The sequence below is a fragment of the Caretta caretta genome, chromosome 10, assembly GCF_965140235.1.
Source record: "Caretta caretta isolate rCarCar2 chromosome 10, rCarCar1.hap1, whole genome shotgun sequence".
Lineage (NCBI taxonomy): Eukaryota > Metazoa > Chordata > Testudines > Cheloniidae > Caretta > Caretta caretta.
Window position 1 is genome coordinate 32,665,770 of NC_134215.1, and position 23,094 is coordinate 32,688,863.

The 23,094-nt window shown below is 51.8% G+C and overlaps 1 protein-coding gene across 4 annotated transcripts; it reads right to left on the bottom strand.

The window, feature by feature from the left end:
• Positions 1-178: 178 nt before the first annotated feature.
• DNASE1L2 (deoxyribonuclease 1 like 2) lies at positions 179-21,552 on the bottom strand. 4 transcript variants are annotated; one of them, XM_075132840.1, is made up of 9 exons: positions 21,404-21,552; positions 13,147-13,319; positions 10,308-10,396; positions 8,364-8,447; positions 6,517-6,617; positions 4,550-4,662; positions 3,065-3,219; positions 2,246-2,342; positions 179-1,490 (listed from the first exon to the last, which is right to left on the bottom strand). In XM_075132840.1, the coding sequence occupies exons 1-9, from the start codon at positions 21,423-21,425 to the stop codon at positions 1,437-1,439; spliced, it is 888 nt and encodes a 295-aa protein (XP_074988941.1). In that variant the 5' UTR covers positions 21,426-21,552; the 3' UTR covers positions 179-1,436. The 4 variants fall into 4 exon arrangements, with proteins under 4 accessions (XP_074988941.1, XP_074988940.1, XP_048723689.1 ...); XM_075132839.1 differs by lacking the exon at positions 21,404-21,552 and adding an exon at positions 15,169-15,304 and having other exon boundaries at positions 13,147-13,294; XM_048867732.2 differs by lacking the exon at positions 21,404-21,552 and adding an exon at positions 17,988-18,041 and having other exon boundaries at positions 180-1,490.
• Between the last annotated feature and the right edge of the window lie 1,542 nt (positions 21,553-23,094).

The window sequence follows — 23,094 nt, forward strand, 5'->3', positions numbered from 1 at the left end:
TCAATGTTTATTGGGGTGAACTTCCAGCAAGAATGATTCCAGTTTCCTTCCTTAGTGTCCCCCTTCCCAGCTCTGACACCACAGAGCCTTACACCTGTGTCCTTGTTCCCATTCCTGTCCTTAGCCAAACATGATTCCAATTTCCCCACCCCCATTCCCTGTTCCCATTTCCCTCTTCCCCACACCCACCCACCCCACTTCCTGATTGACTGCAGACTATATAGTAAAACTCGAGTTCTGCTTAGCTATATCTTAACCAATCATTTTCCTGAAATTTAACTAACCAGTCCTAACATATTGTAACATGATTATGTAACCAGTTATATCCCACCACCTTAATTAGTTTACACCCAGCAAAATTAATTATACAGCAGACAGGAACAATCACAGAACCAGACAGAGATTATACAGACAAACAATAGCAAAGTGGGAACTATAATGGCAAAACAATACAGAAGTGAGGATTTCACATCCCAGCTATTGATAAGTGAGTTCTTGCCAGACAGGATGCTATCAAACTAAGTTTCCTTTTACATCTTCTAGGCACTTCCCTTTCTCTGGAGGCGATAGGCACTATCAGGGCAGGATTGTATTCCTAACAGCCCAATAGCACCTTATTTCAATGTGACTAGGTTGGAATGTGAGGATGTGACCATTCGCTTCCCAGCTTATGGCTGCCTCTGTTGGTTAGCCAAAGGCCTTAGCCTAAGAACAGGACCTGGGACTGTCACAGTAAGAGAAGGACCTTACACCGGCAGACAGTGATTTTGATTCTTTCTTTTATACCTCTAACTAGCCAAGTGATAAGAATACACCTAAATTCTTAGAGTACAGGCCTTGACAGACAGACGCCTGAATATCTGTATCCTAACAGGTGGCTACAGGCAAAGGGGTCATTTCCCTTCACCTGAGGCCACAAGTTACAGTGTTTACACATACAGTAATTTTGGATAAGGAAACCCTGGGACCAAATGCATCCTTCCAGGCAAGTATTGTTTGGAAATCAGACTGCAGTTGGAATCCAGCTCAGGTTCATAGTAGCTGAAGGTCATTGTGCTCTGATAGATGGAGGGTGCTGCCAAGGGCTGAATGGGCCTGGTAGATTGAACCCCACTTACAACTGGGCTGCTGCAGAGCCAGGCTGTGATGGGTGGCAGATGGGCCTGCCAGCTGCTTGTATTGGCTGTCCTGTGACTTAGGACCTCAGGCATCAGGGCTGCCACGCCGGCATCTTTTGCTAACGTGGCATTGACTTAAACCCTGGCTGTACGAGGAGGGCTGGTTCGGCCAACGATGTTGTCCTGCAGGGATGGCCAATGCTGGTGCTGAGGGTCCTTTCGGGATGATAGTTACAGTTGGTGGGGCTGGGCAGCCACGCTCCACTGCTGCAGAGGGAGAGGATTCTGAGCAGGTGCTGGTGAAGGCAGCCTGGAGCTTCAGTGAGCCTTCAGCGTCACCTCTACCGGGAAATGGTCGCTGACAGCCAGGGCCTGCATGGGAACAGCAAGTGGGGACACAGTGTAACAGCTCCACCAGCTTAGATCCACCTGGCTACATGTGCAGCGGGTAACCTTCCCAGGGGCCTTTCCCTTGCCCAACCTCAAGACTGGCAATGTCCCCAGCTGGGTCTCAGAAAGGGTGAAGCTCTCCCTTAGCCTTACAGAGCTAGAACTGTCCCCAAGCTGGAGTTTTCTAGGGGAAGGGCCTGGCACCCTTGACTTTAAAGCTGTAGGTTTCTAGGGAGAGAAGAGCTCGTTTAGAGAAGTTTTAAATGCATGAGTTATTGTTTTCTTTATCCTTGGTGCCCTATATAGCTATGGACTCCTGGCCACTAAAGACACCTACCCACGAAGGGACGTAAAAAATAGTTCCCACCACCTTTGTGACAACCCTTGGATGCTGATGGAGTGCACACAGAGGAGGGTGGGAAGCTGTGGTTTATGGAGGTCATCAGTGACCTGTTTGCTTCATCACTTGTGAGTGCTACAGGCATCCAAAACTCCCAGTCATAAAGCCTTGAGAGCTCACCTTTTCCTGGCAGAGTTGCAGACATCCCTGTCATTTTTTCAAAATGTTTTATAAACGAGGATGCTTGGATCTGGCCAGAGGCCCTGTCTGGTTCTTAAGGATGTCCCTAGTATGACTGTCCCGCACAGCCAGGGGTCTACCCCGGAATTTAACAAGCAGGAAGAGCTTCGCTGTCTAAAGGAATTAAATGTTTGCTCTCAGTTTCAGCCCACCACACCTCGGCTTCCTCCAGTTTGAAAGCGTGTTGGAAATCATAGACATCAGCAGACTTGGGCTTGATGCTTTTCTTCAGCTTGGGGCCGCACACCACAATCCTGGAACATGACAACACAAGACTCGGGGTTAAACCCCTGCACTTTCCAGGGGCTTTCATTTCAGATTCAAACACAGCAAGGAAAAATCCCAACTCCGAGGATCTGGGGTTAGTATCAGTGCTGGGCTAGTCTTCAGCCCTTTTCCCCGACACCAAATGCCATCTGCCATTGTCTGTGCCAGGCCTCCGAGAGTGGGTCTCTGATGAAAAACAAGAGCTAAGACCTAGGCAAAGAAGCCCCCACCCAAGGCTTTCGCTGAAGCTCTCCTAGTTCAGCCACAAGAGGGAATGAAGGCACAGGCAGCAAGCAGAGTGCCCTGTGAGTCCTGAATCACAACTGCTCTGTGGATCCCCCAGACGGAGGATCGCCGTCAGCAGCTTCATTCACTCTCATGTCCTCTGTGCTGCGCTCATGTTGCCCACACGATCGGACTGCTGGCTTCAGCCAACGCTTCCCCCAGTAGGCATGCACGCACCCTCCCACACACAGCCATTCTCCTGACAGGCCAAAGTTACTCCACCTTTTCTGAGACTTGTTAATAGCCCACCAGGAAATACAGAGGGAACCCTTGGAAATCTCCTGCATCTGTAGGTGGGTCTCTGCCTGTGCCGGGAGCCGGGGTCTCTCCCTGCAGGGCCGGAGGAATGTTCAGGCCCCAGGGCTGCGCCATGCTTGCCAAGAGAGGCCTGCCCATTGTGACGCTCGGAAAGGCGGCGTCTCACCGGTCGTAGGCGCAGTCTGACTTCCCAATGGTGGTGTCTGCACTGTCAGGGATGAGCCACTCGAACACCTCGCTGGTGCGCAGGCGGATGGACCCCCAGTCCCCGTTCTTGACGTAGGAGCAGTCGGCGTTGAAGTCTCCAAGGAACATGATATTCTACAGAAGGAATGGCGTGAATGGGCTGTGTGTTCGGTACTGGCAGGCACTGGGACCGGGCATGAGAGAGACGCAGTCAGTGCCTGAGCACCCTTTGGACTGTGCGGTGAGGACTGAGTGAAAAGCAGAATTTGCATCCTGGGGAAAGGCTGAAATTTCACTGTTTGGTTTTGTCTTGAATTGGGACGAAAAGTCAAAATATCAAAGTTTTACCCAGAGTAGAAAGGTTTGATTTGGAAAGGTCTAAACCTTTTGTTTTGGGTCAGCTGTTAAAAGCCATGTGCCGAAGCTGCTGCATTGCCTCATGGGAGTTGTAGTCCAGGTGCCTTATGCCCCCATTCACCCACTGAGCCATGTTCCCTGACCAGACTACATCTCGAGGGGAGACTGTGGTGTATCATGGGAGATGTAGTCCATCCAGAGATCCCATGGGGAGAATGGGTAATGAGGCCCTGCTGCAGAATTGGCAGATGCTTCACTGCCAGACCTCCTCAAAATGAAATGTTTTGATGCCATTCAACAACCCTGTGCTTCGGGTCGACATGACCCTACATCAGATAGTTCGTTTCCCTTTTCCTGCAGGAAAATCAACATTTTTCCATAAACATTTTCCCCAAAGAAAATGTTGATTTTGCAGAAACCGCATTTTCCATCAAAAAGGCATTTTGCCAGCCACCAACCTCCCGGAGACGTGCTACTGATGCAGGACCAGGCACTAAGCACAGAGCTCTTACACTCTGCCAGCAGAGGCTGTCCCTGCAGGAGCAGCCACCTGGAATCAGGGGAGCTCCAAGTCTGTCCATAAACTGCCCGGTCCATGCCCCACAGAGCCAGGCCTGCAGGAGGTGGTGACGGCACGTGATCTGCGTCAGAGAAATGTGGGCATTTTCGTGGCATTTAGCCACCATCCCACAGAGCCGGAGACACAGACGGCTATTTACACTGGGGGTATGTCACGCTGCTGTCAGTGGAACTATGCCAGCATCACCCTGGAGTTGTCTGGGAGCACACTCCAGACCATGGAGCATCCCGGCCAGCTCCTCTGGGAATGAGATTTCAGCTGATTGCCTGTGCAGCTGGCTCCTTCCTAGCTAGCGTGGTGGCCCAGAGGCAGCAGCCGATGGACGCTGTGGGTTCCACAGGAACTGTAGAGTTAATACCAACCCAGCTCTAAGCAAGGGGGAGAGGGAGCTGGGTTCTCTAGCCTGGACGATGCAGGAGCTCAGACTGGATGGTCAGAACAGGCCCTTCTGGCCATAACAGCTGTGAATCTAAAGCCCCGTTGTACATTCACACAGGGCTAGGTTTGCACCCAGATACTTCTGCTTACGTCAGTCCCCCACTTGTCGATGACATCTAAGTAGACATCGTAGAGGGCGTCGATCTCTGCCACAGCCTCGCTGGGGGCCGTATGGAGGGGCACCAGCACGAACTCCTGCACCTCTGCCAGAGACACAAGTTACAGAGTGATCACACACATGCACACAGAGAGCCATCTCTCACAACACATGCAAAGCTCTCACAAACACACACAGTCATCACACACACAGCCATCTCATGCTCACACACACCCAACCATCACACACGTGCACACACCCAGCCAGCCATCTCTCTCTCTCACACACCCACACCCACACCCCCCAGCCATCGCACACACACACACACAGAGCCATCTCGCACACACGCAGAGCTTTCACACGCAGACACCCAGCCATCTCATACTCATACACACCCAGCCATCATACACACACTGAGCCAACACACGTGTGCACACACTCAGAGCCATCATATACATGCGTGCACACACACACACAGAGCCACCATACACACGTGCGTGAACACACACAGTCCTGAACCATAAGGTTTGTCCGTCAGCTTCAGTAACACCTCCAGTAGCACTGCCCTGGGGCGCCCTGACCTAGTGGGGACAAGAGTGCCCCCGCCCAGGGGACATGTTCAGCTCTCTCCCTTCGTCTATATCAGGGGTGGGAAAACTTTTCACCCAAGGGCCACATCTGGGTGGGGAAATTGCATGCAGGGCCATGAATGTAGAGCTGGAGCAGGGGGTTGGGGTGCGGGAGGGAGTGCAGGGTGTGGGAGGGGGTGTGGTATGCAGGGGCTCAGGGCAAGGGGTTGGGGTTCAGGAGGGGATGCAGAGTGCAGGAGGGGGCTCAGGGCAGGAGGTTGGGGGCTCAAGGCAGGAGGAGCTGTGGAGCGCAGGAGGGGGCTCAGGGCAGGGGGCTCAAGGCAGGGGGTTATGGGGCTTAGGGCAGGGGGTTGGAGTGCAGGGTGCAGGAGGGGTGCGGGCTCTGGCCCGGTGCTGCTTACCTTGAGCGGCTCTGGGGTGGCAGTGGCGTGCAGTGGGGCTAAAGCAGGCTGCCTGCCTGCCCTGGCCCTGTGCCGTTCCCGGAAGTGGCCAGCATGTCCAGCAGTGGCTCCTGGGGGTGGGCTGGGGCAGGCAGCTCCGCCACGCACTGCCCTCGCCTGCGGGTACCACCCCCGAAGCTCCCATTGACCACGGTTCCCCATTCCTGGGCAATGGGAGCTGCGGTGGGTGGTGCCTGTAGGCAAGGGCAGCGCACGGAGCCCTCTGCCCCCACCCCTGGGGCCACAGAGACTTGGGGCCAGCCGCTTCCAGGAGCAGTGCTGGGACAGGGCAGGCAGGGAGCCTGCTTAGCCCCGCTGTGCCATGGGGCTGGAAATCCCCACGGGCCGTAGTTTGCCCTCCCCTGGTCTACATCTATGAGTGTCCTGTCCCCTATTAGCCAACATAGCCAGAGCCCCATGCCCCCCTGGGTGGGTGAGAATGGGGAATCCAGGGTGGAGATCCGAGCATCTCGTCACATCCCTCCTGTGCAGCTCTCGCTATGCACATACACTGGGTTGTAGCTGAATGTGACTGCAGGGTTCAGTCCCCTGCGTACTGTATGAGCTGGTACCCTCGGACCCCCACAGCCACACTTCTCAGACGTAGCAGAGTCTCCCTGCCCTCCAGCACCAGGGCCTAAGCCCAGAGCAGGAGGGCCGGGTCCCTCCCTGCTGGAAGCAGTGACAATGCACCCGTCCTGGGGCCATGAATATGTCACCCCCTCAGCACAGCGCACAAGCCCACTCCTGCCCAGACATTCACTCTACTCGAGGATGTGGCTCGCCAGCCTGCTCCAGCTCAGTGGGGCTCACAGCTGCTCTGAGTCTCTGGTTGGTGACTTGAGCTTCAGGGTGCTGCAAACTGGGAGCAGGGCCCTGCATGGGGCTGGGCGGGGGTTGGGGTCACTCCTGCCAGTGGGCTCTGCTTACTCGAGTTGGGGGATGAGAACTTTACAATGAAGGGCTCCCGACTGAAGATGTTGCTTGGGTCTGGATACTGGTACGTGGCCACTACAGACACCGTCTGCTCCCTGGGGGGAAACAGCAGGGAGGGAAGAGAGTCAGTAAGAGGACAGGAAGGGGGCTCCAGCTGTTCATGCCAGAGGGTTTGGCTTGGTAGGAGCTCCCCACCCCTCAGTCCTGACCCACAGCCCCCTACTGTCCCAGCCCTGCGCTCCCCACCCACAGCTCTGCCAGCACCCCTCAATCCTGACCCACAGCCCCCTACCTTCCTAGCCCTGGGCTCCCCACCCACAGCTCTGCCGGTGCCCCTCAATCCCAGCCTGTAGCGTCCCCGTCCCCAGCTATTACAATGCAGCTTTGTCAGTACATCTCCAGCCTAACGGGTCACCAGAAGGCAGAGGTCTCATGCCCAGTGGATCACCTGCTGCTACAGCTCCTCAGTGCTGAGAGCTTCCTTGTCAACACAGGAGAAATTGGTCCTGAGGCAATGGGCCAGATCCTCAGCTGGTGTCGGTTGATATAGCTCCACGGCCCTTGACAGCGCTGCCCCCGTCAATACCAACTGTGGCTCTGGCCCATTGTTCATTCGTTCATTTGTTCAGCTGTTGGAACGCAGTGGGGTGGCCTGGGGGCAGCAGGGTCCCTTTGGTCCATGTCAGAGCTCCGTGCCAAGCCAGCCCCAGGGTGCTGAGAGCATCAGGCAGCAATGGTTCACTATAAGGTTTGTTCATGATGCTGTTGTCTGTTGTTTGACTCAGGGGTTTTAACACATCGGGACTGCTCGGATACAGCCCGATACCAATGTCCTCTAGAGCCATGATTCTCAACCTGTGGTCTGCGGACCCCTGGGGGTCCAGGGACTATGTCTAAGGGGTCCACAAAAGATTTAGCCTGAGACCCAGGTGAATGCCCAAGCTCCTGCAGATGCCCAAGGAGCGACAGAGCTACTGAGAGCCGCATAGGCTGAGGAGCCCAAATATCTTGGAGATGCCAGAACCATTGCACCTAGACAGCGTAGGAAGGAGCTCAGGGGGCATTAGTCAATGTGTTGGATGGTGTCAGTGTGTTTCAGATGGCAGTGTTCCTGCTGACTAAGTGGCAAACATACTTGGCACTGAGCGGGGACCCGATGGAGCAGGGAGGGACCAGGTCCCCCTACATGGTTGCCACCCACCCTGATGGTGGCCCATTCCCCTGACTGGCCATTAGGCCCCACAGGCCTGAAGGAGAGGGCAGTTATACTGACTCTGGCCGTTGGGCCATGCAGCCCTGAGGGAGGGCACTCATATTGATTTTTACCCCTAGGTTACGCTGTCCCAAGACAAGGGGTGATCGTACAAACTCAGCTGCGGGGAAATAACAACCCTCACCCTGCCCCAAGAGGGGATGCGGGGTGCTTGTCCCATGACACCCGCCAAGCAAATATCGTCCAGGCAGGAAATGCCGCATGTGGGACATGCTGCCCAACAGACGTGTTTAGAAGCATGTAAATACACAGCTACTGTGATGCAAAGGGCCTTAGCTCTGACCCCCAGATCCCAGCCCTCACTCCCCCTAGACCAAGAGATTGCCTTGTGCCCAAACACTGTGGCCCTCATTCTTGTTTAAACTAAGACCCCTCTACACCACGCTGCCAGCTTAAAAGGGGCCTGAGAGGAGGTGTGAAGGAGCCACTCTGTGTGGGGTCAGGAGCACCACAGATGCCGTGGGTCAGGTTCCCCAGGAGTTGCTGCTGATGTACACAGGGGGAGGCAAGCCAGGCCTGTCTCCAGGCTGGCAGCTGCTGATCCAGCCTCTTCCATGAACGCTGTTACCTGTAAATGAAGAGGTACATCTCCTTGTAGTTCTCCCGACCCAGAGGCTCGCTGATCTCATAGCTGTACTGATGCTTCGACGCACTGCGGGGGGACACAAAGGAGAACAGCAGTGATGACCTCACAGGCTGGCCTCAGCTCTGAGCCTCCCACTCCAACAGTGTAAGTGGGGTGCCTCCAATGTACCCAGCGGGAGTGCCAAGGGAGCCAGGTCCTGTGCGTGGACCTGCCAGAAAAACACTTCCCGTCCCCCCCGAGCCATTCCCCACTTTACTCTCCCTCTGCTCCCCTTTGCCCTGCTCTTTATATGGGGCAGAGGCGGGTCCTGGCACTAGTCACTTACATGGCACTCAGATCTTCTCCCTACAGACACCAGCTAATTAGCCAGCCCACAATGCTCCTTCGCCCTGTGCTCGCACCTTTCACCTGCTGATCTCCAGACTGCACTCTCTGTGCGCCCACTGACCACGGGAGCTGAAGGAGACTCTCTCGCTGTCGAGCCAAGGACACATGGTTACGTGCCATCTGCTGCTGCGCAGCGCATGAGTCCCTTCCTGACACTGACACAGCCCTATGCACAGATATGTGGCCCCGTCCAGCTGAGGATCTCGTGCTGACAAGGCTGGATTCGGCCTCCCAGACCCTGAAGCCTGGAGCCGGCCCCTTTGCCTGGTGACTGCTCTGTGGCCTCGTTTATCACTGTGAATTGTCTAATTTAAAATATGACCATGCAAATCATTGTTGCTACCACTGTTATATAATTGCAACAAATCTTATACAAAGTGTGATGTATGGCCAGAAAGGGTAAGGATCCTTCAGGATAAATGATACAGAGTCAACCATTAGAGACGTGTGAATGGTAATTAGGGCCACTCCATACTAGATAAGCTAGAACTTTGAAATGCAAACCTGTATTGTTAGAGAATTGGAGGTGATGGTAATTGTATGTGTGTACTTATATCTTGTAAATGTTAGCCATGTAAACAGACAGTTCCTGTCTGTCACTATAGCTATTGATTCAGAGATCCAAAGGGAATATTAACATTTAATTGAACTGTAAACATAGGAGTACTTGTGGCACCTTAGAGACTCTTTTTGCTAATACAGACTAACACGGCTACCACTCTGAAACCTGTAAACATAGGTTATCACTGTGTTCATCTCGCTTTGAAATTTATAGCAAATCACCTGAGAATGATGGAAAACGGGCAACTGCCTTATGTTAATCTGTGTAGATAATTACCAGCGATGCTTAGGAAATGGATCCACTTCAAAGTCCCCATGAGTGTCTATTGTTCACCTAAGACTCTGAGCTATCACAAGAAGGCCTGAAACTGTATAAAGATGCCTTGGGTCCCAATCCTTTTTATCTCTGACGTGCTTGATGCTTCATGCAGGGGAAGCTTAAGTCATAAGACTGAGATCCCAGTCCTAAGCTGGAACACCCTGAATATAAACATTGAACTATAACCTATGAACTAATTCTGAAAGAACTCTTTACAACTACAAATACTCTCTCTTTTCTTTTTTTAAAAAAAATTGAGTTTATAATAAGAATTGGCTGTAGTGTGTATTTGGTAAGATCTGAAATATTCATTAACCTGGGAGGTAATGTGTCCGATCCTTTGGGATTGGTAGATCTTTCTTATATGATGAATAAGATTTTCAGTAATCTTCATCATATCTTACTTGGGTTTCTGGGTGGAGGCCTGAGACTGGGTTGCTTTAAGGGAACTGTGTTATTGACTCCTGGGTAACCAGTGAGATATTATAGAAGCAGTTTTGTGCTGGTTTGGTAAATCTAAGTATTGGAATATCCCCCAGCTTTGGGGATTGTCTGTCCCATTCTTTGCAGTTCACCCTAACTGAGTGACCTCCGTTGGATTCGGTCACAATCACTAATGGGGACTGAGACATGTCCCTGCCACCTACTCCGGAGGTTACCTGTTGAGCTGGTCTAGGAGGTTGGTCACGGCGCTGAGATCGGCATCCCGCACCTCCTGCACCAGGGCGATGTCGTACCGCGACAGGATCTGCGGGCGGCATGGGGGCAGTTGTCAGCGCACAGCTGGGAGCAAACGGCAGGGAGGGCTGGAGGGGCAGCTCTGTTCCCTGCCCTGACGTGCACTGGCTGTGGGCTGGGTGCAGAGCGCTGGGCCCTGCGGTCAGTGGACACCGGCATGGTGCGATACACAGCCCCAGAGAGGGACGAAGGCGGCTCCAGTGCCACTCGAATTGTACGTGTGCAATGGGCCAGCCTCACGGACAGCGCTGGAACCCCACTGAGGGACAGATGGAACCCCCCGACTCTGCAATCTGGGGAATCAAGGTAGTAGCTGGTGCCTGTGCCCTGCCAGGCTCTCCAGAGCACGGAGTGGGGAAGGGACTTGCCTGAGGTCACAGAACAGTGAAGAGCCTCTTGACGCACAGCCACAGCGTCCCCTCAGAGCTAAGAGACAAGGAGGGGGCACCGTGCAGCAAAAGTCAGGTCCTGCTCCAGCGGCCTGTGGCCTGGGTCACAGCGGATCCTGTCTCTACCTGGGCCGGCTCCACACACCAGAACCCAGCCTCCGTGTAGGAGCACAGAGCACTGCAGTCAGGAGTCCCGGCCCAGATTTGGCCTGGGTTGGGCCCATCTCTCTGGCTTCCCACGGAGGTGAGCGCAGGAATGGCGGTGCCTCTCTTCTGGCTCGAAAGCTGCACCCTTTCCAGAGAGGAGGCAGCTGAGCCTGCCTGTCATGCTATAGGACTGCAAACAGCCCTGGGCAGGGTGCAATTGCAGTGCACCCAGCCAGCCCACAGCCCGGGCACCTCCTGGCTCAGTGCTATTTGGATTCCCCGGTGTTCAGAGCCGGGGACGCCTTGTTGGTGGGTCTCTTTTCTCCTAGCCGTGAGGGGGGCAGGGAGGCAGAGGGGCCGTGTCTGCAGGCCATGGGCTGGGTTTGGCACCAGAGGAATGGCCGGGCCAGCCAACCCTGCAGCCGCTGAGCTGGCTTGGGCTCTGAGCAAGGGCACTTGGAAAGGCCCATCCCGCTGCCAGGCTGGGGTGGCCCTGGCAACCTCCAGCCATTTCCTAGGGTGACTAGCTGAGTGGCATCTGTCCCGGTGTGAGGGAGGAATGGGGGAGGGGCGCACCGGGCTCAGGGAGGTGCCAATGTCCCTGGCTGCTGAGCCCCGGCATCCCCGGCCTCTTTTCTTCCCTGCCACTCAGGGGCGAAAGGGAGCCGGTAGGGGCCGGTACGGCGTACCGGTAAGAACCGCACTGGCCCGTACCCAGCCCACATCAAAGCGCTGCCACGGCAGCGGTTTAACATCCCTGCCCCTTTTGCCTCCCACGTCGGGGGCCCGGCTGGTCGGGTCCGGACCGGCCGGGCCACCGATGGGGAAGGGGCAGCAACGTTAAAGCGCTGCCGCGGCAAAGGACCCTGCGGCGCTTTAACGTTCCTGCCCTGTTTGCTCCCCCAGCCGTCGCACTAGGCCCAACTGTCCTTGGCCCCCCTCTCCCGCCTGGAGGCACTCGCAGCAGCTCTGCGTACTAGGCCCAAGTGTCCTTGGCCCCCCCGCCTGGAGGCACACACAGCAGTTATGCTGAGGATCTGCAACAATATGTTGCAGAGTCAGACTGCCTGAAACTAAACAAGGCCAAACAGGGCAGATATGGAAGAACAATGCTGAATAAAGCTGCTTTATGTATAGTTTAACAAATGATACAAAAAACAAGGGAACTAGCTGGTAACTGGATTGGCTGGCTATATGGATACTTAGGGCAGCTTGCTATTGGATAAGTATGCTGAAGAAAGGATGTATAAAAGCCTGTGTAACTTCCTGCTCTGGGTGCAGGATCTGAGATTCTATTCTCCCTGTACCTTTTTGCAGCTGCAAATAAACTTTTCTGCTTCTCCACCCCGTTGTGATTATTGGGTGAAGCACACCGGGTAGCAAACCAACCTCTGCTGTTGTTTTGCCTCTCGGCACTGGGTGCCGGCAACAGCCCCTTTAACGGGCTAGAACCAAGCAAGGCCCTGGGATACCAGCTCCCTGCCTGTCTCCAGCGGGAGATCCCGGATCCCAGCAGCCGCTCTGCCTCATCTGCCCTGAACGACCCCCCAGCAGGGCAAGTGTCACCAGTGGAGCCTGCCCGGAGTAAATGGGAGGTCCCCACTGCCCTGCCCTGGCAGCGAGTTCCCCCCGTTACCTAGCATCATTCACACCTGGTGTGAATGATGACACACGGGGCAGGGGCAGGGACTGTAGGGGCTGCCCATCCCAGCCACTAGCCTGACTAATGTGTCCTCCTCTGCCAGTGGGGAGCTGGTGAGGGCCACCAACCCCCCGCACCCCCCGCGGAGACCATGCCCTGGGTGAGTGGGGCGTAGGGTGACCAGGCAGCAAGTGTGAAAAATGGGGCCGGGGGTGGGGGTAATAGGCACCTACATAAGAAAGCTGCAAATATCAGGACTGTTCCTATAAAATTGGGACATTTGGTCATCCTAGGGCGGGGGGAGCTGAGTCCCAAGGCAGCAGGGTGTGGGGAGTGAGTGTGATCAGCCTGAATCCACACCCATTCCCCAGCAGAGAGTGACCCCCTGAATGAACCCCCAATCCTCTGGACAGTGGGTACCGATCCCCTTTCTGCCCCTGGGACGTGCCTGCTGTCATCCCCGAGATGGGGCCCTTTTAAAACTTTGCGAACACAAACCATCCCTGGTTGCTGCTGAGTTCCTGAGCTGGCCCCAGAGCCAGCACCACCAAGCCGCAACCCCAGGCAGCCTGGAGCACTCACTTTCACAATGATGCCCGCGGTTGTCTCGTCAGACAGCTTGCTGTCTCCAAAGTTCTTGATGTTGAAAGCACAGATTCTCAGCGCGGCGGCTGTGCACAGCAGGTAGGCCAGGGACAGCAAGGCCAGTGCCAGCCTCGTGGCCCCCATCCTGCAGGCAAGAAGGGACACAGCGTCTGTAGGGATCAGTGGAGAGGTTAGTGTATTGGCAAGGAGCAGGATGCCGCCTGTGGGTGCTGGCTGGGCTGGAATGATGGGGCGGGGGGTGGCTTGTGATGTGCACAGCCTACTGGCAGAGGAGGCATGTACCAATCCTCACTAAACTAAACTGCACCTGTCACAACCCTCCAGGAAATCGGTCAATGTCATTATCCCTAATTTGCACATAAGGAAATTAAGGCAAAGAAAGGGGAAGGGACTTGCCCAACGTTACCCAGTGAACCAGCAACAGAGCTGGGAAAAGAACTCAGGAGTCCTGGCTCCCAGTCACCTGTTTTAGCCCCTAGAAACAGTCTCTAAAGCTACCACAGGTATGGGGCAGCCTTTCTGTATGTTCCCTTCATTAACCCTGCGTGCCTGTATATCTGAAAATAGTGCAGAGCAAGTGATTGCATTAAACAGCCCTGAAGCTGGAGCATTAATGTGAACTTGCACACAGAAGGATGAGAGAAGCTGGGACAGGGAACAAGCTGCTAGTCAGCTCTGTTGGTGCTCATGTTGGCTACAGATCCACTAATCCTCAAAGCTGGGAACCCTCCCACTTCTTCCCCACTCACGCGCATGTCCCCTTTACTTCCCCAAAAGGGGAATGGACAGTTGCAATTTCTTCAACATTGTAGCAGGCATGGCTGGTTCAGGAATTGGAGGATCCCATACCACTAAGATGACAGATTTGTATGCTGTCTGCATGTCACAGATTGTTGGAGTGTCTGCTATAGGGGTTGCTAAGTCATTCGACCCTGCATTTGTAGGGTTAATTGCTAAAACGGGGGGGTTGACTGCAAAGACAGGGGTGCTCACTCTATAAGTGAAAAAAATGTACTGCTTTCTTCCCCGACCACTTTGTTTTAGCTTTTTAGAGTTAATTTTTGTGTTATATCAATTAAACTTTTTCAAACATTTATACACAGCATACATTCTAATATCCCAATACATTTTTAAACATAGTATAAAGGAAAATAATATAACAATTAAATAAAATATAACCCCTTTGAGTTTATGTAAACCCTCTGAGGATAATAAATTTTTATTGACTGCTTATCCTTGGGAGATACAGGTAGAAACCTTTTGAATGTTTGTTTTTTTCAGCTTTACATTTTGCAATGTTGTTTAGGGTTTAACAATTCAATGAGGTTTGCCCAGGATAGAGACACAGGGTTGGTGGACACCCAGCTGTAGTAAGGAATTCATGCTTTCAGCTGCATATGGATGCTATTGGGATAGGACCTGGAACAGTAACCATGACAGGCATTATTTCACAGTCATGTTTATGCTGAGCAAGGCTGGGGCTCTTGCTTCAACCCCAGGTTGTACAATATCCTGAAAAGAGTGAGTTTATTATAAAGACCTGACAGATCGTAACAGGCAGCCTTTTGAACTGCTGCAGTGATATGGCAATCAGTTACTGTTACATACAGGGTCATTTCCTGCCACAGACCAACCAGTTGCTACACACAAAGATGGTTAGTTAACTCAACAATGCAGCCCTGGTAAACCATACAGTCAGAACCCAGGATATTCCATGGTTCCGATAAACAGGTTAGAACAAAGCAGTGGAGCCAAATCACCATGATCTCGGGAAGCAGTTCAGAAAGAACAGAGGAAACAGGGTTACTTACAAAAGTTTCAGAAGTGAAACGTTTTCCAGAGGAGATGGGGAGAAATGAGGGTTGTCTTCACAGAGGATAAAAATAACAACTTCTGTATCTATTAACTTATTAAACCAACAACATTTAACTAATAGCCCACATGACCAATAAGCAAGCAACAAAGCAGTCTATACATATGCTTAATACTTCAATTTACCTCCTTTTACTTTTTCTCCTATCCTCTTCACCCCCTGCACTTTTTTGCAGGTTAGAAGGGTGGTGAATAGGGTTTTGTTTCCACCTGTTTGCATTTACTAATTTCGTTTTGACATTTACATCAGGCATCGCCTTGTTTAAAGGGGCATCTATTTCAAAGGCATGGTGTCATTGCTACAACAAAGCCAGCTGATATTAGTTACATGTGTTCTGCTTCAGAGTCCAAGCTCCATTGTTTAAATATAAAACAAAGGTTTGAGGACTTCAAAAATTAATTGCTTTGTTTGACATTTGTCATGTTTTAGGACCGGCGTCCATGGGCAACAATTCTTAATGCCCATTAAACCAAATCCTTGGTTAAAAGCAGTTCTGCTTGTCTAGTTATTTTTTCACAGACAAAACCATTTAACAGTGCCTGCCAGGAAAGGCAATTCCTCTTTATCTTTGTACAGCAACATGTTGGCTGCTGGCCCCAGAGTCCAAGTGATGTTGCTGCCTTTTGCTTTTCAGGGTCCCCTGTCAGCTTTTCGACTTGGAACTAAAAATCATAACTTAAAGGCACAGCAACAATTGAGGACTTAATACCTTTAACTTTAAATTATCCCAGGAATTACTTGACATATTTTTACTTTAACAAGGCTAACTTGTCTCACCTTTACCATTACATGTTCAAAATAAAAAATTTTAGCTCTTTAATTATTGAAGCAAATGGATTTTTAGCAGAATCCTTTGAAAGCCAATTTATTTGACACATACATTTCACATACACCTTCCTTTTTAAATAGGGTTCTATTGACAGAGAGTGTTCATTTAGGTCCTTTAAACCTTTCACAATCGCACAACTTGATTGCATCTCTTGTTAAGCACCTTTTGCTTAAACTTTGAATTAATTTGAATTAATGAATGGAGCCGTTTTTTCCACTCCCTTAATTCAGGCTCATGTGAGTCCATGGACACGCACACCCATGCCCCCAGGAAATGGGGTGAGAGGCATCAATCACACCAATATGCCAATTTTCAAAAGCATTTTATGGCTCATTCAAATTTCCAAATCATGCAGTTGCGTAGTAGCAATTTTTACCTGCTTTGTAGCCAATAGCCAACTATATCGTTTGGGTCAGTCTAAAATTTGCTACAATCATAGTGCTTTCCTTTTTAAACTAGCAATTTTGGTTGCTTTAGGGTTAACATTACAATTTCCTTTTAGGGGTGTCGTCTGGATCTACCATCAGGCTGATTTGATCTTTATTCCAAACTGGTAATTTCCCCAGATAATTTCTCTCATTTAGGTTCTTCTCAGTTTCTCCTTCAGGACAACCACCCACAATTACCTTGTAGATCACTGGTGTTTCTTGGACCTGTGTAGCTGCAATTTTTCTTTCACCTAATGAGCACCTGAGTCTGTTTGTGTCTGTGGTTAATTCTTGCATCTTTTCCTTCCCTTGCTCATTTACTTTTCTTAGCATTCTACACTCCTCAGCTCTCTCACTCAGTGCTGCAGTTTGTCCCCTTCAATCATGAACCTGCTCTCTCAAGTCCTCCTGTTCCTTCCAGCACTTAACACGAATCCCCGGGACACCCTACCTTGCCACAATGAATTGCTCCTGTGCCACCTGGGAAGCACATCTCAACTCCTTAGGTTCTTTGTGCCAACTTAACTTCCTTACACTCATCTCACCACAATCAATCTGACATTTCCTGAGCTTTCCTTGTGGCCATTCCGAGCCAGAATTTACACTATTCATATTCTGAAGCAGCATTTTTAGTTCCCCACTTTGCTCCCTCTCTTAACTCCTTAACCTTGGGTGTCTTCTCAGCTTTCGAACCAAGCCATGAACACACATGACCCCACGGATCGGTCTTAGATCGGATTAGGTGCACTGCGGTGTGCTAGACCAGGGATGGGCAAACTTTTTGGCCCGAGGGCCATATCTGGGTATGGAAATTGTATGTGGCGGGCCATGAATGCTCACAGATTGGGGATCGGGGGCGGGGTGAGGGCTCTGGCTGGGGGTGCGGGCTTTGGGGTGGGGCTGGGGATGAGAGGTTGGGGATGCAGGAGGGTGCTCTGGGCTGGGACCGAGGGGTTCAGAGGGCAGGAGGGGAATCATGGCTGGGGCAGGGGGTTGGGGCGTAGGGCGGGGTGAGGGGTGCAGGCTCCGGGTAGCTACCTCAAGTAGCTCCTGGAAGCAACAGCATGTCCCCCCTCTGGCTCCTACATGGAGGCGTAGCCAGGCGGCTCTGCATGCTGCCCCATCGGCGGGTGCTACCCCTGCAGCTCCCATTGGCCGCGGTTCCTGGCCAATGGGAGCTGCAGGGGCGTGCTTGTGGCAGGGGAAGTGTGCAGAGCCCCCATGCTGCCCCTAAGCATAGGGGCTGGAGGGGGGACATGCTGCTGCTTGCAGGAGCCGCACGGAGCAGGGCAAGCCCTCAACACTGCTCCCCAGCTGGAGCGCTGGAGTAGGGCAAGCCCCAGACCCCGCTCCCCAGCGGGAGCTCAAGGGCTGAATTAAAACGTCTGAAGGGCCGGATGCGGCCCCCAGGCCGTAGTTTGCCCACCCCCGTGCTAAATAGCTGGACTTGTGATAGTCACAGCTGAGCTCTCCACTGCCACTATACTAGGCCGAGCATTCCTGTCATATCAGACCAAACACTACTGCCTGTCAAGGTGCCCGTCTGGGCCACCAATTCGTTACCAACAATGGTTGTAGTAAGGTTCAAATTTATTCAGTGATTAAAGAGACCTTCGCATCAGTCAGCTTGATTGGGTTTATTAATAATTAGTTAACTAGACAGCAGAAAGACTAAGAGTATAGTTACCACCGTCTGTGCGCTCGATTCTACAGCTGGTGACAGGTTCCTCGCTCTGTCTGGTTCTGCAATTTGCTTGTACCTGGTTGGTACTTATAGGCAGGTTGTTTACAAACCCATTAGTTCCTCTTTCCACAGGCTGGAGGAAAACATATCTTGTTTCTGGTACATTTCCTTAAGTTCCATGTCCCTGATTTGGACATCTGCCGCTTCCTCTCAGTCTATGGTATTTATGCTATAGAGGGTACTGCTGATTGTGGTGTAACCTTGCTTGTGAAATCAGAATGACAGAGAGCTGTGTTAAGGGTTATGGCGTCTTTCTCCTCTTTTCAGCCATTTGGTCTTTTTTCCCTTTGTAGAGTGACTCTCGAGGCGGCACGGGGAGGGCGGCCTCATAGCCCAGCAATCGGCCTGGACGAGCCTGGTTCACAGGTCAGCGGGAGGGAGGGTTGGCGTGAACTTGCCCCCAGGACGATGAGAGAAGCTGGGACAGGGAGCAAAGCTGCCCAGTATCAGGCAGGCTCCATGCAGGCCCCTGGAACAAACGCTCCATAGCTGAGCTTTGCAGCCTGGACTCATCTCTGCTGACTGCCCTGGACCAGCCAGTCACCTCTGTTGGGGCTCATGTTGCCTACAGGTCTCCTTGGTCTACCCTCCCACTTCCTCCCCTTTCCCATACACTTTTCCCCTTTGGCCTCCCTACAGTCACCTCCCAGAGTTCTGCACCAGGCAGCCCTGCCCCAGGTGGGGAAGGCTAGGCCTGGTGCCCTCCCTCCTGGAGCACTGTGCAGAGCGTGGCTAGCACAGTAATGCCAGGCACACCTGGGGCTGAGCATGCTGCATCCACACAGCTCTCCTTCCCTCCAGCGGGCAGCCGGGCAGCGGCCCACAGGCTCTCTGTCTGATGTGCTCTAAAGCTAAGTGCTGCTCCGGACAGTTCCCCTGAAAAGATCAGGGTCTGCACGGCTTAGCTTGAGCCTCTGGGACCATTTGCAAAGGTCCTTGTGGCCCATAAGAACTCAATCAGCTCCAGGGTAGCACAACCAAGGGCAATGTCCTGGCTTCTCCTAAGGTGTTAGATAGCCCACTTGTTAGTGATCTGCAGTGGGGTCTGTAAGGAACCCACAGGGAGAAGGAGACTGTAGGGTCTAGAGGCTGACCCACTGTCAAGGTTCCTTCCCCACTCTGAACTCTAAGGTACAGATGTGGGGACCTGCATGAAAGACCCCCTAAGCTTATTTTTACCAGCTTAGGTTAAAAACTTCCCCAAGGTACAAACTTTGCCTTGTCATTGAACAGTATGCTGCCACCACCAAGCGTGTTAAACAAAGAACAGGGAAAGAGACCACTTGGAGATGTCTTCCCCCAAAATATCCCCTCAAGCTCTACACCCCCTTTCCTGGAGAAGGCTTGATAATAATCCTCACCAATTTGTACAGGTGAACACAGACCCAAACCCTTGGAGCTTAAGAACAATGAAAAATCAATCCAGTTCTTAAAAGAAGAATTTTAATTAAATAAAAGGTAAAAGAATCACCTCTGTAAAATCAGGGTGGTAAATACCTTACAGGGTAATCAGATTCAAAACATAGAGAATCCCTCTAGGCAAAATCTTAAGTTACAAAAAGACACAAAAACAGGAATATACATTCCATCCAGCAAAGCTTATTTTACCAGCCATTAAACAAAAGGAAATCTAACGCATGTTCTAGCTAGATTACTTACTAACTAACAGAACTTCTGAGACTGCATTCTTGATCTGTTCCCAGCAAAAGCATCACACAGACTTACGAACCCTTTGTTTCCCTCCCTCCCGATTTGAAAATATCTTGTCTCCTCATTGGTCATTTTGGTCAGGTGCCAGCGAGGTTATCTTAGCTTCTTAACCCTTTACAGGTGAAAGGGTTTTGCCTCTGGCCAGGAGGGATTTTATAGCACTGTATACAGAAAGGTGGTTACCCTTCCCTTTAATTTTATGACACCCACCATCTCCGCTGTAACGCCAGTCTCCACCAGGCCCTCCTACGGGCTAACAGGCAGCGCTAAGGGATGGCTCTGCTTGAAGGTGGGCAGTCATCACTCTCTGGGAGTATCTCTGGGGAGTGTCCCTGGCATGTGGTCTCTGCTTAAAGCAGAACCGAGAGACCTCTGCCCCTTGGCTCTCACCTATGGTTGAGGGTGTGAATCTAATCACCAAATTCCTCCTGGTGTTTCGTGCTTGGAGTCTCCTGATGGGTTACAGGACAGCCCACAACATGCCGCTGATTCATCTGCCCACAGAGCAGTGGTTCTCAACCTTTCCAGACTACTATGCCCTTTCAGGAGGCTGATTTGTCTTGCATACCCCAAGTTTCACCTCACTTAAAAATGACTTGCTTATACAATCAGACATAACAATACAGAAGTGTCCCAGCACACTATTACTGACAAATTGCCGACTTTCTCATTTTTACCATGTAATTATAAAATAAATCAATTGGAATATAAATATTGTACTTACATTTCAGTGTATAGTATATAGAGCAGTACAAATAAGTCATAGTCTGAATGAAATTTTGGTTTGTACTGACTTCGCTAGTGCTTTTTATGTAGCCTGTTGTAAAACTAGGCAAGTATCTAGATGAGTTGATGTACCCCCTGAAAGACCTTTGCATACCCCCACAGGTATGCGTCCTTCTGGTTGAGAAGCACTGTCATAGAGCACCTCCTGAAAAACACTCCCGGAACCCATAGGAAGGGTTCTTGCTATAACAACTGCCAGCTCCCAGAATTTGTCCAGTGTGATATGATTCTGTGCTGCTGATGCCATTAGTCTGTAAGCTCTCAAAGGAAGGAATACCTTCCTTCCACACATGGTATCTACTCAAAGGCACCACACAGAACTACGCTACACTGAGCAGCCACGAGCTTTTTCTGCACCCAGCAAGATCCAAGGCGAGCTCTCCCTTTCCCTTCAGGTTTTACTCTCAGACAGTCTGTCCGTAGCAGGGACACTGGATGGGGATCTCTAGGCAGCCTCCATCTTCTCTCTTGCAAATGTCTCCAGCTGAATGTGCATTATCCCCCAATGCCTTCTCCACATTTTTAATTTCTGATCCCACCTCCCTATTGTGGGTTGGGTTTGGGGCTTTTTAAGTGTCTATCGCAAATCCCAATGCTCAGGTCTCGGCCTTGATCCACAGTAATTTTGCCTTGCTTTTGTGTCCCGCAAAACTTTCATCTGATCTGACTCCAAATCTTCTGGGACTTTCATGGCTGATCCCACCCAGTCATGCTGATCTCTGCTAATAACAATACACCTCACCTTCAAAAGTGCAGACAAACCTCTGCCTTTGTTAACAGCCCAGCCCAAAGCTACAAAGATAATTTTGCCTGTGAAAAATAAAAAGAAGAGGCATGCTTTAAAAAGAGAGGCTAGCTCTTACTCTGTAAGCAGCTCCCAGGCATGGGTCTGGAGGGAGAATTTGCAGGAAGCTGCTCTGCTCTCCTGACTGATAACGCGCGGCCCACAATTCTCCTGCTCCGACTTCCCTGGCAGGAGCACAGACAGGAGTCCTGGTAGAACGAGATGGACCCTTCGGTGCACGTTTTGGCTCTGAACTGATGCTTCTCTGTGGACAGGGAAGCAAACACTCATCCCTGGGAAGGGTGGGGCTGCTTTAGTGAGTTCTCTCTTACAATAGAATTAAATAAAGAAGTGCTCAAGGGGAAAACCAATTCATTGCCTAATCAGGAGCAGCTAATTTAGTTCGGGAGTGGCACGGAACCACGAAAACAATGCAAGACAAGAGCAGCAGGACGATCCCTAGCCAGGCAGAGTGAAGAGACCTGCTTGCTCATGGTGTTTGTCATAGTATTGTGGGAACACAAGCTCTGTGCATGGCCATCCTTTCCAGATCAAAGGGAAGGGGCATCAGCTTGCTGGCTCCCAGCTGGCCAATGGTCCCTAGTGGGCTGCAAAATAGACAAGCAAGGAGGAGAAGGGAAACTGTGGCTTAAATCTACTAGTGTGGGGGCAAATCTTAAAGGTCTTATTCAGCTTTTACTGAGCCCTTCGCCAGCAGTCACCTTGGCATCATAAGGCTGCAGTGACACTTGGGCAGAGGGTTCTTACTATAGAGGGTTCTTGCTCGGGCATTGACTTTTGTGAAAACAAACTTCCCCAGCAAAGCAGGAGACAGGATTGTTTTGAGACACCAGGTGGAGCAGGATTGATGTATTGACACACCCAAGCACTGTGGCCAGGGACTGGGGACATGGAGGGGGACCTGGAAGAGACACTGTGATCTGGGGAGTCCAGTGAAAGCTGGGGATGAGTCTCATCACTAGGACATCCATGGGGTCTGGTCACTATAGGAGAGAGGGAGAGTGTAACAGGATGGCTTGCTGGGGGATGGCACTGGGATGGCCATGCCAGAGAGCTGTGGCAAGGCATGGCAATGAAGAGTGTGGCAGAGGTGTCGATTTTGTGATTTCCCCAAGAGTGCTTGACCTCCTCCCCAGGTCCCACCCCCACTCCACCCCTTCCCCCAGGGCCCAGCCTCCCTCCACCCCTCCTCTTCCCATCCCATTCCACCCCATCCCCTCCCCCGCACTTCCTGCATGCTGCTGAACAGCTGATCACCGGCGGGTGGGAGGCGCTGGGAGGGAGGGGAAGGAACTGATTGGTGGGGCTTCTGGTGGGTGCTGAGCACCCACTCTTTTGGGGAGGGGTTCCACCCCCAGACCACCCACGGAGTCAGCACCTATGGAGTGTGGTGAAATTCTCTGAATGAAGATACAGAGAGTGGAAAACAAAGGGGACCACAGGCCCAGAGCGGAGGAAAGTGAGAAGGAAACACTCCTGTGGCCAATCTGGGGGTGGCCCAAACCACAAGAACCTACTGTTGGGGTATCAGCTACCCCACAATCTGCTGGGAACAAGTCCATAAGCACGGATCACCATGGCAGTCCTGAGGCTGCAGAGACGATAACGAGCCACTCCTTGACACAGCAGTTCCGTAGCTCTCCTCTCAGTAAGGAGATGAGGTCATTTTGGCTCGCTGCAGCACTCGACTGGGTTGTGTTGACCCCTCAGAGTGGCTTTCAAAAAGCCACCCCCAATGTGTGTTTCTCC

Excerpts from the sequence above, each read along its gene's own strand:
- DNASE1L2 (XM_075132839.1), bottom strand. The coding sequence starts at position 15,296 with ATGCCTGATGTAAATGTCAAAACGAAATTAGTAAATGCAAACAGGTGG. Across the intron at positions 8,448-10,307 it reads CTCCTAGACCAGCTCAACAG|TGCGTCGAAGCATCAGTACA; the intron begins GTAACCTCCGGA and ends GTCCCCCCGCAG. Across the intron at positions 1,491-2,245 it reads TCAAACTGGAGGAAGCCGAG|GCCCTGGCTGTCAGCGACCA; the intron begins GTGTGGTGGGCT and ends GTTCCCATGCAG.